General features: G+C 43.0%; 1 protein-coding gene and 1 long non-coding RNA gene across 2 annotated transcripts; both read left to right on the top strand.

Annotated features, from left to right (window-relative positions):
• Positions 1–2,188: 2,188 nt before the first annotated feature.
• On the top strand, positions 2,189–4,389 carry LOC112288532 (uncharacterized). Its single transcript, XM_024532788.3, has one exon. The coding sequence runs from the start codon at positions 2,189–2,191 to the stop codon at positions 3,872–3,874; it is 1,686 nt and encodes a 561-aa protein (XP_024388556.1). The 3' UTR covers positions 3,875–4,389.
• A 6,014-nt stretch (positions 4,390–10,403) lies between these two features.
• LOC149989925 (uncharacterized) lies at positions 10,404–12,454 on the top strand. The gene is made up of 3 exons (XR_016504612.1): positions 10,404–11,468; positions 11,563–11,619; positions 11,956–12,454. It is a non-coding gene; the product is annotated as an uncharacterized LOC149989925 (long non-coding RNA).
• The last annotated feature ends 320 nt before the right edge of the window (positions 12,455–12,774 follow it).

Genomic DNA, 12,774 nt, shown 5'->3' with positions numbered 1-12,774 from the left:
TTTCTATGTGCCCACAACAGGGGATGGAAGCCATCCAAGTCTGGGAATAGGGGCAGCAGCCATGCGCGGTGGTTGAGTGACCGCCAAGGACGCGTCCCTGCGGCGTCGCAATGTCGGCACCTCGCGGTGCCCGCAACGTTGAGCCAATCATCCAGCCAGTCAGCAAGCGGGGAATGGGAATGGGGAATGAACGAATCCCCGAAGTGCAAGTGCCGCCGCCTCGGGGGAGAATCCGGCGACTTCCGAATTACTACGAGATACTGTTACTGTTGTTGGGTGCTTCTACAACTACTTCCTCCTCATGTCGCTTCCTCCCACATCCAATTCCTGCTCATCCTGCAGCAAACAGTAAACCACGAGACAGACCGGTAATGCCCTGGCTATTGTTGTTGTTGTCATATTGGGTTCTCCATGTCCTCGCAGGGAATAAGCTCGGTGGTGGCTATCGTGGTCGCGGGGAAGGAGAGATCACGACCACTGTCACACTGGAAGGGGTCGACATTTCAATGAAACATGGAAGCATCGAATCAATGTGCCGCTATTATATTCCATATAATACCATACAACCCCAGGTCCATACTTGGAATACATGGAGGAAATAAGAGGTGTGATAGGAATGCATATGCCACAAGGCTCTGAAGAGACTCTCCCCGCCCCTGCATTACGTTCATCGGCCACCTTCAGTAACCACCGGAATCCCAACAATACTTGGGTAGTGCAAAAAAAAATAATAATAATAATAATAGGGAAAAAAGAAAAGCACTCAAACCTCTCGGAAGTCACGGTTGCTGATAATTTTGGCCTTTTGTGGGATTCCCGAGATCATCGTGGTCGTAAACTTCTAATTTTTCTTACAAAAACTTTACAGTCAGACTCCACGGCCCTGATGTGCGCTACACGACACTAATTCAAACTGCGCTATTTTTTAATTTTAAGTTCTTCAATACTCCGATTTATATTCTTTCACAAGAACGTTCGATTCTCAAGATAACGTGATATTTCTAAATTCGTAAGAGAGCACTGCTGTTTTACCCAAGATTTTTTCTCAATATTATCAGAGCTCGAGTCTATTAGTGTGTCCTTTTACATGGCTCACAGTTCACCCCGATTGTCCCTCGCTTTTAAGTGGAGCCAATTGCGATTTTACACCAGTTCCTTGATGTCGGTCAAAAGTAATTTGATAGCGGGGAGAGAAAAAAGTTACAGTATCCCAAATCTGCCAATGCTGAAGCGAGTTTCTGCCAAAAGTTTTCGAGCAAGTCCGACACAAGCGGAGTCGCTTGAAGCCGCCCCAGTTTACCAACCACGCGTTGCTACTTGCGCAACAAGTCGAATTACCATGCGTCAAATCAGCGGTGCAAGCAGGACACAGCAGATTTCCGACTTATCCGGTGGAACGCTCCCAAATCGATTGATAGCAACGATTTGCACCAGTGGTAACGATTCACCTCAGAGGGATTCGGAAGAGGATCGCAAGAAACGCGCAGGGAGCAAATCGACCCTGGGACCATTGTCAACTTGTGGGGGAAACTTATGAGGAAAATTCTTGTATCAGTGAAGCTCTGGACGGTAAAATAGGAAAATTAAAGGCAGAATGATATTTGCAGTCCGGGAAGAGAGGGAACCAGACGGCTAATAAAAGAAAGACGAGGGAAGAGCGAGGCTATGAAAGGAAAGGAAACGTCGTTGACAAGAAAAGGAACGTCCTAGGGGACCCTCCACTACTGACGACCGAGGCCCTTCTCCTCCGCCTGGCGGCACCCACACAGGTACTCTCCCTCGCTCGCTCGCTCTTGATACATACATATTACAATGCCTTCCATACAGTGTGTCTATTCTCCCTACTTCTATCTCCCCTTCTCACTCTCAGAATTCCTGGGCTGCTGCCACCCAAACGACCCAGCGGTCACGTAAACTGAGTCGTGGGTCATAACTCGCCATAGCCATTTCGGGATGAGGTTTATGTTGTATGCACGGCGCGCCTTGTATGCAGCGCAGTGGTGTGAGGAGGAAGAGCGAGAGAGGAGGTTTTTGTGGAGCAGTTTTCAGTTGTTGCGGTTCTCGGTGTAAAAAGGTTGTTGCTTGTTGGCAGTGAGTTGAAAGGGGGGATTTGCGAGTGACGGTGCGGCTAGAAGAAGCGCCCGCGGGATTTGAGATTTGTGTTGGTAACTTTTTGTGAGAGTTCGAGATGGTGGGGCTTCGGAAGGATCGAAGCCGGGGTGATATAGACGTGGGGATGGCGAAGCTGCAGGGGGTTATGGGTGAGAGCGAAGGTTGTGGTGGCAAGACTCTGAAGCGGGAGTTTGTGTCTTCTGATGAGGAGTTGGAAGAGGAGCAGGAGGAGGGATGCTCTCAAAGAAGCCGAAAGTCTCAAATGTTGCCTAAGAGAGTGAGAGTAATTTGTACGGACCCTGACGCAACGGACTCCTCGAGTGATGAGGAAGGGAGCTTCAGACAGAGCCACGTTGTGATGCGAAGCTCCCAACGCGTTTTAGTTCAGGAGATTGACATGTTCAGGGCCGGACCGGAGTTGATGGCCATGGCTAAGTCTTCGTCTTCTTCTTCTTCTTCTGATAGTGAGTTCGACGAAACCGAGGAGTGTGAAGTGCCCAGCTACCATCAAGTATTCACCGCCCAGACAATGCAATGTTCTCTTAACTCCGCCTGCTCCGTAGACGGCGAGGCAGGCAGTTTTTATGAGAAACCGCTATGGAAAACAATGAAGAAGGCAAAAGTGCCAGGAAAAACGATGCGTAAAACGACCGGCGCTCCAAGCGCTGTTATTTCCAAGCTGATGAATAACAAGAGCGGCGTCTCAATGCTTCATGCGTCGAGAAGCGCAGCGACTATGTCCACTGCTAAACCCCCTGTGCCGACTAAGCCTGCGAAAGCGGCCATGGCCCTGACCAAAGATATCAAACAGCAGAAATATCGTGGAGTGCGGCAGAGGCCCTGGGGGAAGTGGGCTGCCGAGATCCGGGATCCTTCGAAAGGGGTTCGGTTATGGCTGGGGACATACGACACGGCCGAGCAAGCCGCTAGGGCGTATGATAAAGCCGCCAGGGAGATCCGAGGGCCGCAAGCGCACACAAACTTCAGTCAAGCGGATCAATCTGATGTCTCGGGAAGCGTTCCGACCGTGTCCGAGACGCATGTTGCGATGCAAAGGAACGCTCAATCAGCAGCAAAGTTGAAGAGCAGTTCGAAGAGAGGCCAAGTAGTCGCCGAAGCTGCATCTAATTGCAAGCCTTTGCGTGCCCTGCAAGTGGGGAGAATTGCCAACAGCAAGGAAGAGAGTTGTCTTTCTTTTGGAGATATGCCGTCGGAAGTGCTGGGTGCATGTCAGAGCTTAGAGGAGGATCTCTTGGACGATGATACGTTCTTCGACAATCTTAGTGAGGACAATGAGTTCTGTATGTCGGATAGCTTGGGTGGGAGCGAGGAGTCACTTTGTACGAGCCAAACCACAAGCATGCCGTCCAGCAGTTCGAAGAGTGAAGCTCAGAGCCAACCCTCGCCCAGAGACGTTCTGGAAGCAGCACGGAATTCCTTCGCTGCCGTGTCGGAAAATTCGTTAGAGTCCGATTCCGAGCTTTCAGAAAGCATTACGGATAACAATGGTGTCTGTGAGGTGCAAAGCGGATGCGAACTTGACGAAGTATTCTTGTCCGACGACCTTTTCTTTGACTTTCCTGATTGTGAGGATGCGAATGCAGCCAGTAACGCTTCCGACATCCTGGACTTCGCAGTTGGGTTTGACTTCGGCGACGACATTGGGGACTTCGAGTTTGGTGCCGCGGAGTCCGATAGCTTGGATTGGTTCAGCAATGCAGCGGACATGCCTATTCCATGTGTCAATCCACAATTTTCATGAGCAGCGGAGGCCTAGTGTGTGTGTGTGCTTTTTTTTTTTCCCCCTTTTCTTTTCTTCTATTTTTCTAATTTACCCTCGATTCGTTTTTCGTTCCCGTAGCACTTTAGAGTTTCAGATCCTGGTGATTCGTAGCCACGGTAATTGCTGCTTGTCCTCCCAAGTTGAGGATGCGAGGTACCATATAACATGGGACATTAGCCCATAGCCATTTTACAAATACTCATTGAAGATATGTGCTCCACCAAATTTTGTAGCCTGTTTTCGAGTTGGTGTCAGCGTGTAATTGCCCCAACCTCGGGGCATGAGTAGGTTAGCTTTACAGATGGGTTTTTGTAGTGTAGAGTTCAACACCATGATTATACAACTAAAGTTTTAGGCACCGTTGCGGCTTGTACTAGTTAGTGAGTACATTGGAAGTTTCTATTTCTCAAGATTGTTATAGAAGGGAGTTGAGTATGATTACGATGTGTTTTTGCGATACGTGCAAGAAGTATTAAATTTTGTTCTCTGGGTAACATCTGAGGCCTGTTTTTCTCCAAACTATGCATTATCTCTTTGTGTCTGGATCCCCGCCGTTGCTCGTTCTTTCGAAGTTGCCACTTCATTCATTGACGTGTGACCTTGTCAAGGCGTGCTGGTCTCGTCACGACGTGAAGCAGCTTTCCAGTAGCTGCCATGTTCTTCCGCATATTTTTGGATTTCAGGAAAATCTTTCAGGCATGTCACGTTTTTCTAAGTGTAACACTAAGATGGGATATAACGCTGTTTCTCCCTGTTCAGCTATGTTGAACGGTATGCGAGTCTGCGAGAGCATCTTAATTGGGACTAGTGTGAGTTCCTGATAGGTCATGTCCCTTTCCTGTTGTGACCAGTTGGTGTTGTAAGAAATTTTCCTCCTTTGTTTCATTTTCATTTTCATTTTGATGCTGACCAGTCTTCTGCCCGACTGTGCGTAGCATCGACACATTGCCCTCTCTTCCTATTTGAGCAAAATTTATGAAGCGTAGTTGTCAACTTCGAAGCTGCATGTTCGGTACATGACTACTAGGTACCGAGTTTACATGTGCGTTGCCAAAAACCTCAACTGTATGACATATATATCTCAACCCATGCCGTGAAGGCCATCAAGTATCGTGGAGAGGATGGTGACGCTCGCAAAACCTGCTGACAGAAACCGAGTTGCCGTCGTTGAATCCCTCTTACAACTGCATCGCCAAACAAGATCTCTCGTAACTACACACACCATCATGTCCTAACACTTGGTGCTCACGCATACAGTCACCGTCGAGAACATTACACTTCAATGTCCTCCTACCCGAATGAAAAAAGCTAAAGACAAAAAGGAAAGCCTCATCACACACAATCTGCAACCCAATGTTTAACCGGACAAACCTGCCACTGGAGAATTTCAGCAGCCCCTCCCTTCCTTCCTCCCTCCTTCCTGCCTCCGTATCGGTGATTACCAAACCCCTCCAAGGCAGCTTCCGAACTCTCCCAATCACCCTTCTGTACCTGAAAAGCTGCCAAAGCTCGACAACTGGGTCTCCCCCAAGTGATCCAAGCGGGCACCGAGATCTCGGCAGCATCCATCCGTCTCGCAGATCGGAATCTCCAGACCGCCAGGGGCAGTTATTAACACAAAAAAGTCTGCAGTTTCGGGGGCTCCGGTGCGGGACCTCCTCCTCCCCCTCCTCCTCCTCAAAGGATCCCAAATCCAGTGCCCCCTTCTCTTCCCCGAATGCTGGGCTCGCGTCGGAGCTCCGCAGGAGTCTGGGAACAACAAGAAATAGAAAAGAGTTCTCTTCATTGACAGCACCCACCCACTCACAACCACACCATAAAACTTTCTGTTTTTGCTATTTTTTGGTTTTTAAAAATCTATCCGCGTTATTAGCACTATGTGTTTTTATTCATTTTTTTGTGTGTGTGTACGTGTTTAGAAGAAATGTTATTATTTGGATTTTCCCCTGGTTGTGTTTTATGATGGTTGACGTGGGGTAGTTAATGAGGTTACTACTACTGTGGGGGGGGTAAATAGTGATTAATGGAGGTGCAATGGGAGGTAAGGGTACAGTTTGCATCCAAGAAAGTAAGTAGATAATCCATGCCTCTTCTGTTCATTACATTACCAAGGGAAAGGAAGGAAGCAAGGACCACTATTTGTGTATTGTATTGTATTATGTTCGGCAGAAGCGTTGGTACCACTGTCCTTGCCAACTCTTTTCATTACCCCTGGCAGCAGAACGGAGTGCTGCGCCAGGACACCATCATCCCCCACTTCACCCCACTCCTTTCCCCTCTTTTTCATTCATTCATTACTCTCTCTCTCTCTCTCTCTCTCTCACTTGCTCTCCTTTTTCTTACTCTGCCTCTTGGCAGTCCCTTCCAAGTTCCAAGTTCCAAGTTCCACTCCCCTATCCACAAAGCCCACCCAGAATTTAAAAGGATATGACAAAAGCTATGAGTCTTTGTGTGTTGGTTTATTTATGAGGGAGTAGAAAAAGTGTCACTCACTGGTATCACTTTGATGCCAATTTAGGGTTTATGGGGTTGCATGCATATGTGGTGTAATAAAATCAGCTGCATGCTTGCCATCATTTGGTTTTGAATTTGATGCATAGTCAGCTTTTTCTGATTCTTTTAAGTGACCAACATTAGTAGAACTCCTTCAGTAGAAGAATCCATTCATCCATAAGAACCCTTTGATGAGTTCAATGACACCCCCTTGCTTTCATGTGCTTGTTACTGTGGGGAGGGGGGAGTGAAGATGGATGGTTATGGAGGCTGGAAGAGTACATGCAGTTGTAAGAGACTCCTTTTTAACTTCTTGTCTTCACTTTTTCCATCTACCACAGTGCAACAAAAAGTATATAAAAAAAGGGGACTTTGAGCAGGGGAATGAGCAAATCCAAAACCCTAAATCTGTGAGGGACAGGTTCTGGTTTGCAGGTATGGAGCTTATTTGACATAACCCATGTGCATGTTTCCACAAATACTTGACTGAATGGGGGGGGGGGGAGAGAGAGAGAGGGTTTAGCAGGCCCTGAGCATGGCAAATTCCATGATAGGAAGCTGTACTTCCAACTAAATGATAAAAATGCATGCTGCAAGCAAGTGGATGTCTGCAGAGTTGAGCCCTGACACACCCTCCCTCCCCTTCCCCTCTCCTCCTCAATTAAAATAAACAGATAATTTCGACGAAATCCAAGTAGTACTAGACCGCACAGTGCTAGACTATTTACCAATCAACACCTTCTTCCTATCACTTTGCTTTTCAAGCTTTTCCCCAAACTTAACAACATGGGAAAACGATTATCTATGACCAAAGCCCTCAAAGAAAACACAGGGAGGAAAAACAAGAATAAAAAAAGAAAAAAAAGGGGAAACGAAAAGAAAAGAAAAGAAAGAGGAAGTGTTGAGAAGTGAACTGACCAAGTGTTGTTGTGAGGGATGAGAAATCGACCGACACATTTCATCCATATTATATGCATTGTATTCATTCATCCATCCATTCATTCATGGGGTGGGGGTATAGTAAATGAATGAATGCTGGCTCATAAGTCCAGAGGAGTCAAGGGGATGGGCAGGGCGAAGTCAAGGGAAAGGAAAGGGGTGGGGATGGATGGATGGATGAATGTATTGATGGATGGATGGATGAGATGTCCAGCTTTAAGGAAATCCCTCTATTTCTTAACTGCCCTGCTGCTGCAGTTCCCCCCCCCTTTCCCCTTCTCACTCACTCTCTCACTCGTACTCACTCAGTCCGCATGTGAGAACTTCCCCCTTTCCCTTCATTATTACTTCTTACTATTCACTTTTATTACTTTTCTTCTGCTTCTACTACTACTTCTACTACTTTTTCTGTGTTTGTTATTGATGTTACTATTTTTATTCCACCCAGTTTATAATTTTATAATGATCAGTCAGTCAACTGTGTAGTGTAGGCAACTTTCTTTCATTGAAGTGGAGCTGGGTCTTAATAAATATTCTTTGGCACTGTTAAAGTTCGATTGTTGTTTAGATTATCTAGAACCAACCAGAGATTGAGCTTTGACAGAAGATGGAAATGCCAAGTAACAACTCAAAACGAACAAAACTGCTCTAAGGAAAACCTCAACAAAATTTAACAGAGCACCTTCAACAAACCTTTTTAGTACACATCCAGTTTATTTTATATTAAAACCCCTACTACGACTAAAATTTTCATTAAATTATCACATAATTTTAAAAACTTCTTCTGGTCCAAAAAAAAAAAAAAAAAAGTTAAAAAAACATGACAAAAAAAAACAATTTGTAGGTTTAGAAAACTTAATATATATATATATATATATATATATATATAAACATATGTGTGTGTGTGTGTGTGTGTATGTAAGTGTGTTTCACTGTAGAATATCAACTCAAAAGAATTCATATCTTGTCTCATTTTCAAAAAAAGAAAAACCAAATCAATCTTTTTATACTTGAAATAAGTGTATTTAATTTTGACTAATATGCATATGCTCAAATGATTATTGAATTTACAAAATGTTGATGGTGGAGTAATAAATTTGACTGTTTGGGGCTTGAATTACTTTCAAATTTATTGAAGTACATATAAAATGAAAGGTTTTGAACTTTATTATTTACAGTCAACATATCTTACGACAAATTCTCTTGACATTCTCTTGAGTAATTAATTTGAGTGAATTAGCAATAGCAAGTTATATTTGTTTGTATTATTAATGCTTCATTTCTTGTTACTCTGATATTAAGAAAATAATTTATTTGAATTAAACCATCCTGTAATTCAAATCAAGTAATTTCAACAAACAATGAGCCACCAATTCCTAAAACAATTAATGCTCACAAAATAATCATTTAAAAAAACTATTTTCTCCTCTTAGCAACTATAGGTTATTTCCTTTAAAGTTTGAATTTCTGGAAAACTTTAAAGTCATACATATATTAACATGTGTTCTTTTTCTCTTACCTTTTCGAATTTATTATTTAAGAATGAGCAAGACATTTCTGTAGTTTCTTGGCAAAAATTTGGGGATACATTTTTTTTTGTATTTGTAATAAAAAATATTAAATAGACCTTGCATGTCATATTTGGTTTTTTCTAAATTACAGTCTTGTAAAAATAAAACATTGTATATTATAATTATATTTTCCAAATGGATACATTTGTTTTTCACACAAGATTGTATTTGTTGCCAACTGATTATTGATTTGGTATTTCTTATTTGCTAGTACAGTGATTTTTAATCAATAATAATACTGTCTCTGATTTTGGTTAAAAGTGAAAGCATTATTGAAGCAAACTTCAGTTTTAAATCAAATCAAATTTTGTAAGGTATATTCAAAATTCTAGAGTAAAAGACATATTTCTAAATTAGACATTTTTTCTTGTAAAAACAACTCTAAATTTCAAATTTGTATTTTTGTTCTTTTTCTAGCATCCAATCTTTTTCAACCTTTTATGGTATTAGTAACAAAATGCATGTATAGCTTAAACCATCAAAATCAAACCGTGCAATTTTGCAGCTCAAAAACAAGGTGGTAAAGATTTCACACAAGAGTATAAAAAATGAAGAAATTAATCACTCTTATAAAACTATCTTAAAATTTGAGCATGTGGATAAATCCAACCTTACAAATTATCATCCAAAGAATCAACCAAAGTACATAATCAACTAAAATATATAACTTTTGTTTAGAGAAAATGTCTGTAGAAAAGAAGAAAAACAAAAAAGAAGACGAGAAAAGAGAGTACCAATTGCAATTCACAAGAAATGTATTGTCTCCAAAGCAGCAGCAGCAACAACAACAACAACAACAACAACAGATGATGTTGCTGCCATGCTCAATATACCCATGGGATGATGTTACCATTCCCAGTGCCACAGAAGAAGTAGAAGTAGAAGGCTGCTATGGAGGAATGGAATGGAGGGAATGGCGATGATGATGAGAAGGCTGCTGCTATACTATCCTATCCTATTCTCAGTAGTAGAAATAGTAGTAGGCAATGAATGGTAAAAAGAAAGGAAAGCAAATAAAAGAGGAGGGAGGAGCAAAGTGCAAAGCAAAGCAAAGCAAAGCAAGCAGGCAGCAGCAGCAATGTTGTTCTTTCTTTCTATGATGTTTAGTGGGACTAGAAATGGAGCAAAGCCAAGCCAAGCCAAGCAACATGAGTGAGAGAGAGAGAGACAGCGCCGGGGAGGAGAAGGAGGAGGAGGAGGAAACGCAACGGACAGATATGCGAAAATGAGCAGCGAGATCAGCAGAGATCTAGACAGGCAGACAGAGTGTGAGAGAGTGAGAGAGAGAGTGACGATGTGCGGGAATCGACGCAGCCTCGCACGATTTCAGGATCCCCGCGGCGACCTGCAACACTGAGCCATGCCATGCAGACATCACCGTCGTCGATTGCCGCGGCAACCACGAGATCTATGAATGAATGAGACGAAAGAGAAGGAGGAGGAGGAAGGAGGAGGAGGGAGGAGAATCCCATCGCGCACCATCATCCATTTTTGCTGCTGCTCCAGCTCAAGCTCGATTCCCTTCCTTCGTGGTGGGGTATTGAATGAATGCCCTGGATCCCCACCCAGCCCGACAGGAAAGGAAAGAGAAGGGAGAAGGGGGGATAAGTTAGATTCAGCCATCACTGGGTGAGGAAGAATCCTCTCTCTCTCCCTCATGGGAGTGTGCTCCTGCTGCTGCATTACCTGCATTGCCTGCCCTGCCTGCCTGCGTGGTGGCGGTGGTGGTGGTGGTGAGAATGGACACTTTGCTTGATGGAGCCGCCTGCTGTCATGGCATTTACCCTCCCTGGTCACTCCTCCTGGAAGCAAAAGTAAGACAGACAGACAGAGAGAGAGAGTAAGAGGGAGTAGTAAGAGAGTAGTAGTACTGTCGCGATTGCACTTATATAATACGCGTTGGGACTCGGGAGTTGTGTCCCTCCTGAGCCCCATACTTCTTCACTGAGGGTGATCAGTGGCGGTCCCCATCGCCTCTCTGTATGGGGTTGCACCAGCAGCTACAGCATGGACACATGAAAGGTGGAACATGTGAGTCAGTAGTACAACGGGGGGAAGGGCCATGTCCTGCGCCTCTGCCGTTTGGCAGCGGATAAACCCAAGTGTGCTAATGGGGGAAAAATCAACTGAAAAACATAAAGAAATAATTAAATAACTCCGCTGCTGCTTTCGGCTTTGATCGATACCTTACACAAAAACCCGTTGTGGGCTTTAGAAGGCTTTAGGGGGAGTCATCATCAGGCTGTGGCGCGAGAGGATTTTGTCACAGTCTGATGATGGGGTGTTAGCAGCTTTGCTTCCTATATTGCGCTAGTGAGAGTTCATTCACTCTGTCATTTTCTAATGCCGAGCTTCTTCTTGTCTCTGTCTCCGTCTCTCTCTGTCTCTGTCTCTCTTCTGCGAGTCTGCTGTTGTTTTATCTTTCACCGCGCCCCTTTTCTGCGTCGGCTCATATCTCATCATGGCATGCGCACACAGAGCATCTGAACCACGCTCTATTCTGATTCTGCTCAGGACTTCTGAAGCTGTTCTAACTGATGCACTTCCCTTGCTTTTCTTTCAAATCAAAGGTAATATAATAAAGTCGAGTTAAATTGTGTCTTCGAAACAAAAATTCTCTTTCGTACCTTCTTATCTGTTTTTCTTTTTCTGGGTGATCTCCAGAGACCCCCCTTCCACATGCAGAAAGCTTCATCCGCTTCAGTGATCATAGGTTGAGAGGTAAGTCTCACCTGGATTACGTATCTCGGCAAAGCTGATATGGACTCAATGACGCTAATTCTTAATGACAAAATATATAATTGTTGGAAAGGGACCTGATGGGCAGGGCTTTGCACTTCAACTACCCCTTTTCTTTGCTGTTATTCTAATCGTTTATCCTCTCAAGATCTGATAGGCACTCGGCTGACAGTGCTGCCGATCAGCTGCTGTTAGATGACTATGAGACATGAAGACCTACACGAGACCCAGCTAGTGTGAGAAAAAACCTTTACTCATGCCAATGTTTATTTTTATTTGCATTTGCATTTAAAAGCTGCAATTTGTCATGATACGCAGGACTGATCGAATTGAAACAAGATGAAATGACATCCTTGCAATTTGAATCCTCAAAGCTGGAGTCGTTAGTGGTCTTTGATCTGGTCTTGAGTGTCTTCAAAGCCACCTGCAATTGCACGCAACGCATTTCCTACAGGGTTCCTGAAAAATTGAAAGTTGAGTTTCGGAATCAACTACTTCGACACCAACGTCGGCACATCTCATTTTGCCCGTGTTTCATACTCGCCTTCCGACATCTGCAGGGATCGAGATCTTCGACACAACTCATGCGAGACAGTTTCATCAAAGTTATACTAGTAGTATCTTTTCCCTACTTTTTTTATATATATATATATATATATATAAGGCCTCAAATAGCAAATGAATTTATGCAACTTGGAATTTATAACTTTTTTCAATGTACTTAGAGTTTGTGATTGTTTAGAAAATCACTAATCCTTCATGTCTACTTATAAGAGTATTACTTGAATAACACTTTTATATTTAAGTTTTGATTTTTAGATAAGTATTGAAAAAGTAAGGTAACATATTATAAGAAAATCAAAATCTAAGATAAAATTTGGATTTTATTAAAGTTGCATTAAACAAAATAATTTCTAATGTGTATTCTGAAAATTATAAAAACGTGTTATTTGTAAGCTGCAAAGAATCCTTACAAGATATTATTTATTAAAATATGTTTATGAATTCTTGCTAAAAATAACTTCTTACATTCCATTAAATCAATATATATATATATATATATATATATATATAGTTTTAATATTTTATTCTAAAGTTTTAAAAATATTTAGTTTTAATATTCTTATTTTTTTTAGT

This window comes from Physcomitrium patens, chromosome 1 (assembly GCF_059467195.1).
Source record: "Physcomitrium patens ecotype Gransden chromosome 1, ASM5946719v1, whole genome shotgun sequence".
Lineage (NCBI taxonomy): Eukaryota > Viridiplantae > Streptophyta > Bryopsida > Funariales > Funariaceae > Physcomitrium > Physcomitrium patens.
Note: the sequence above shows the minus strand (reverse complement) of the source record. Positions and strands in the feature narration are given on the sequence as shown.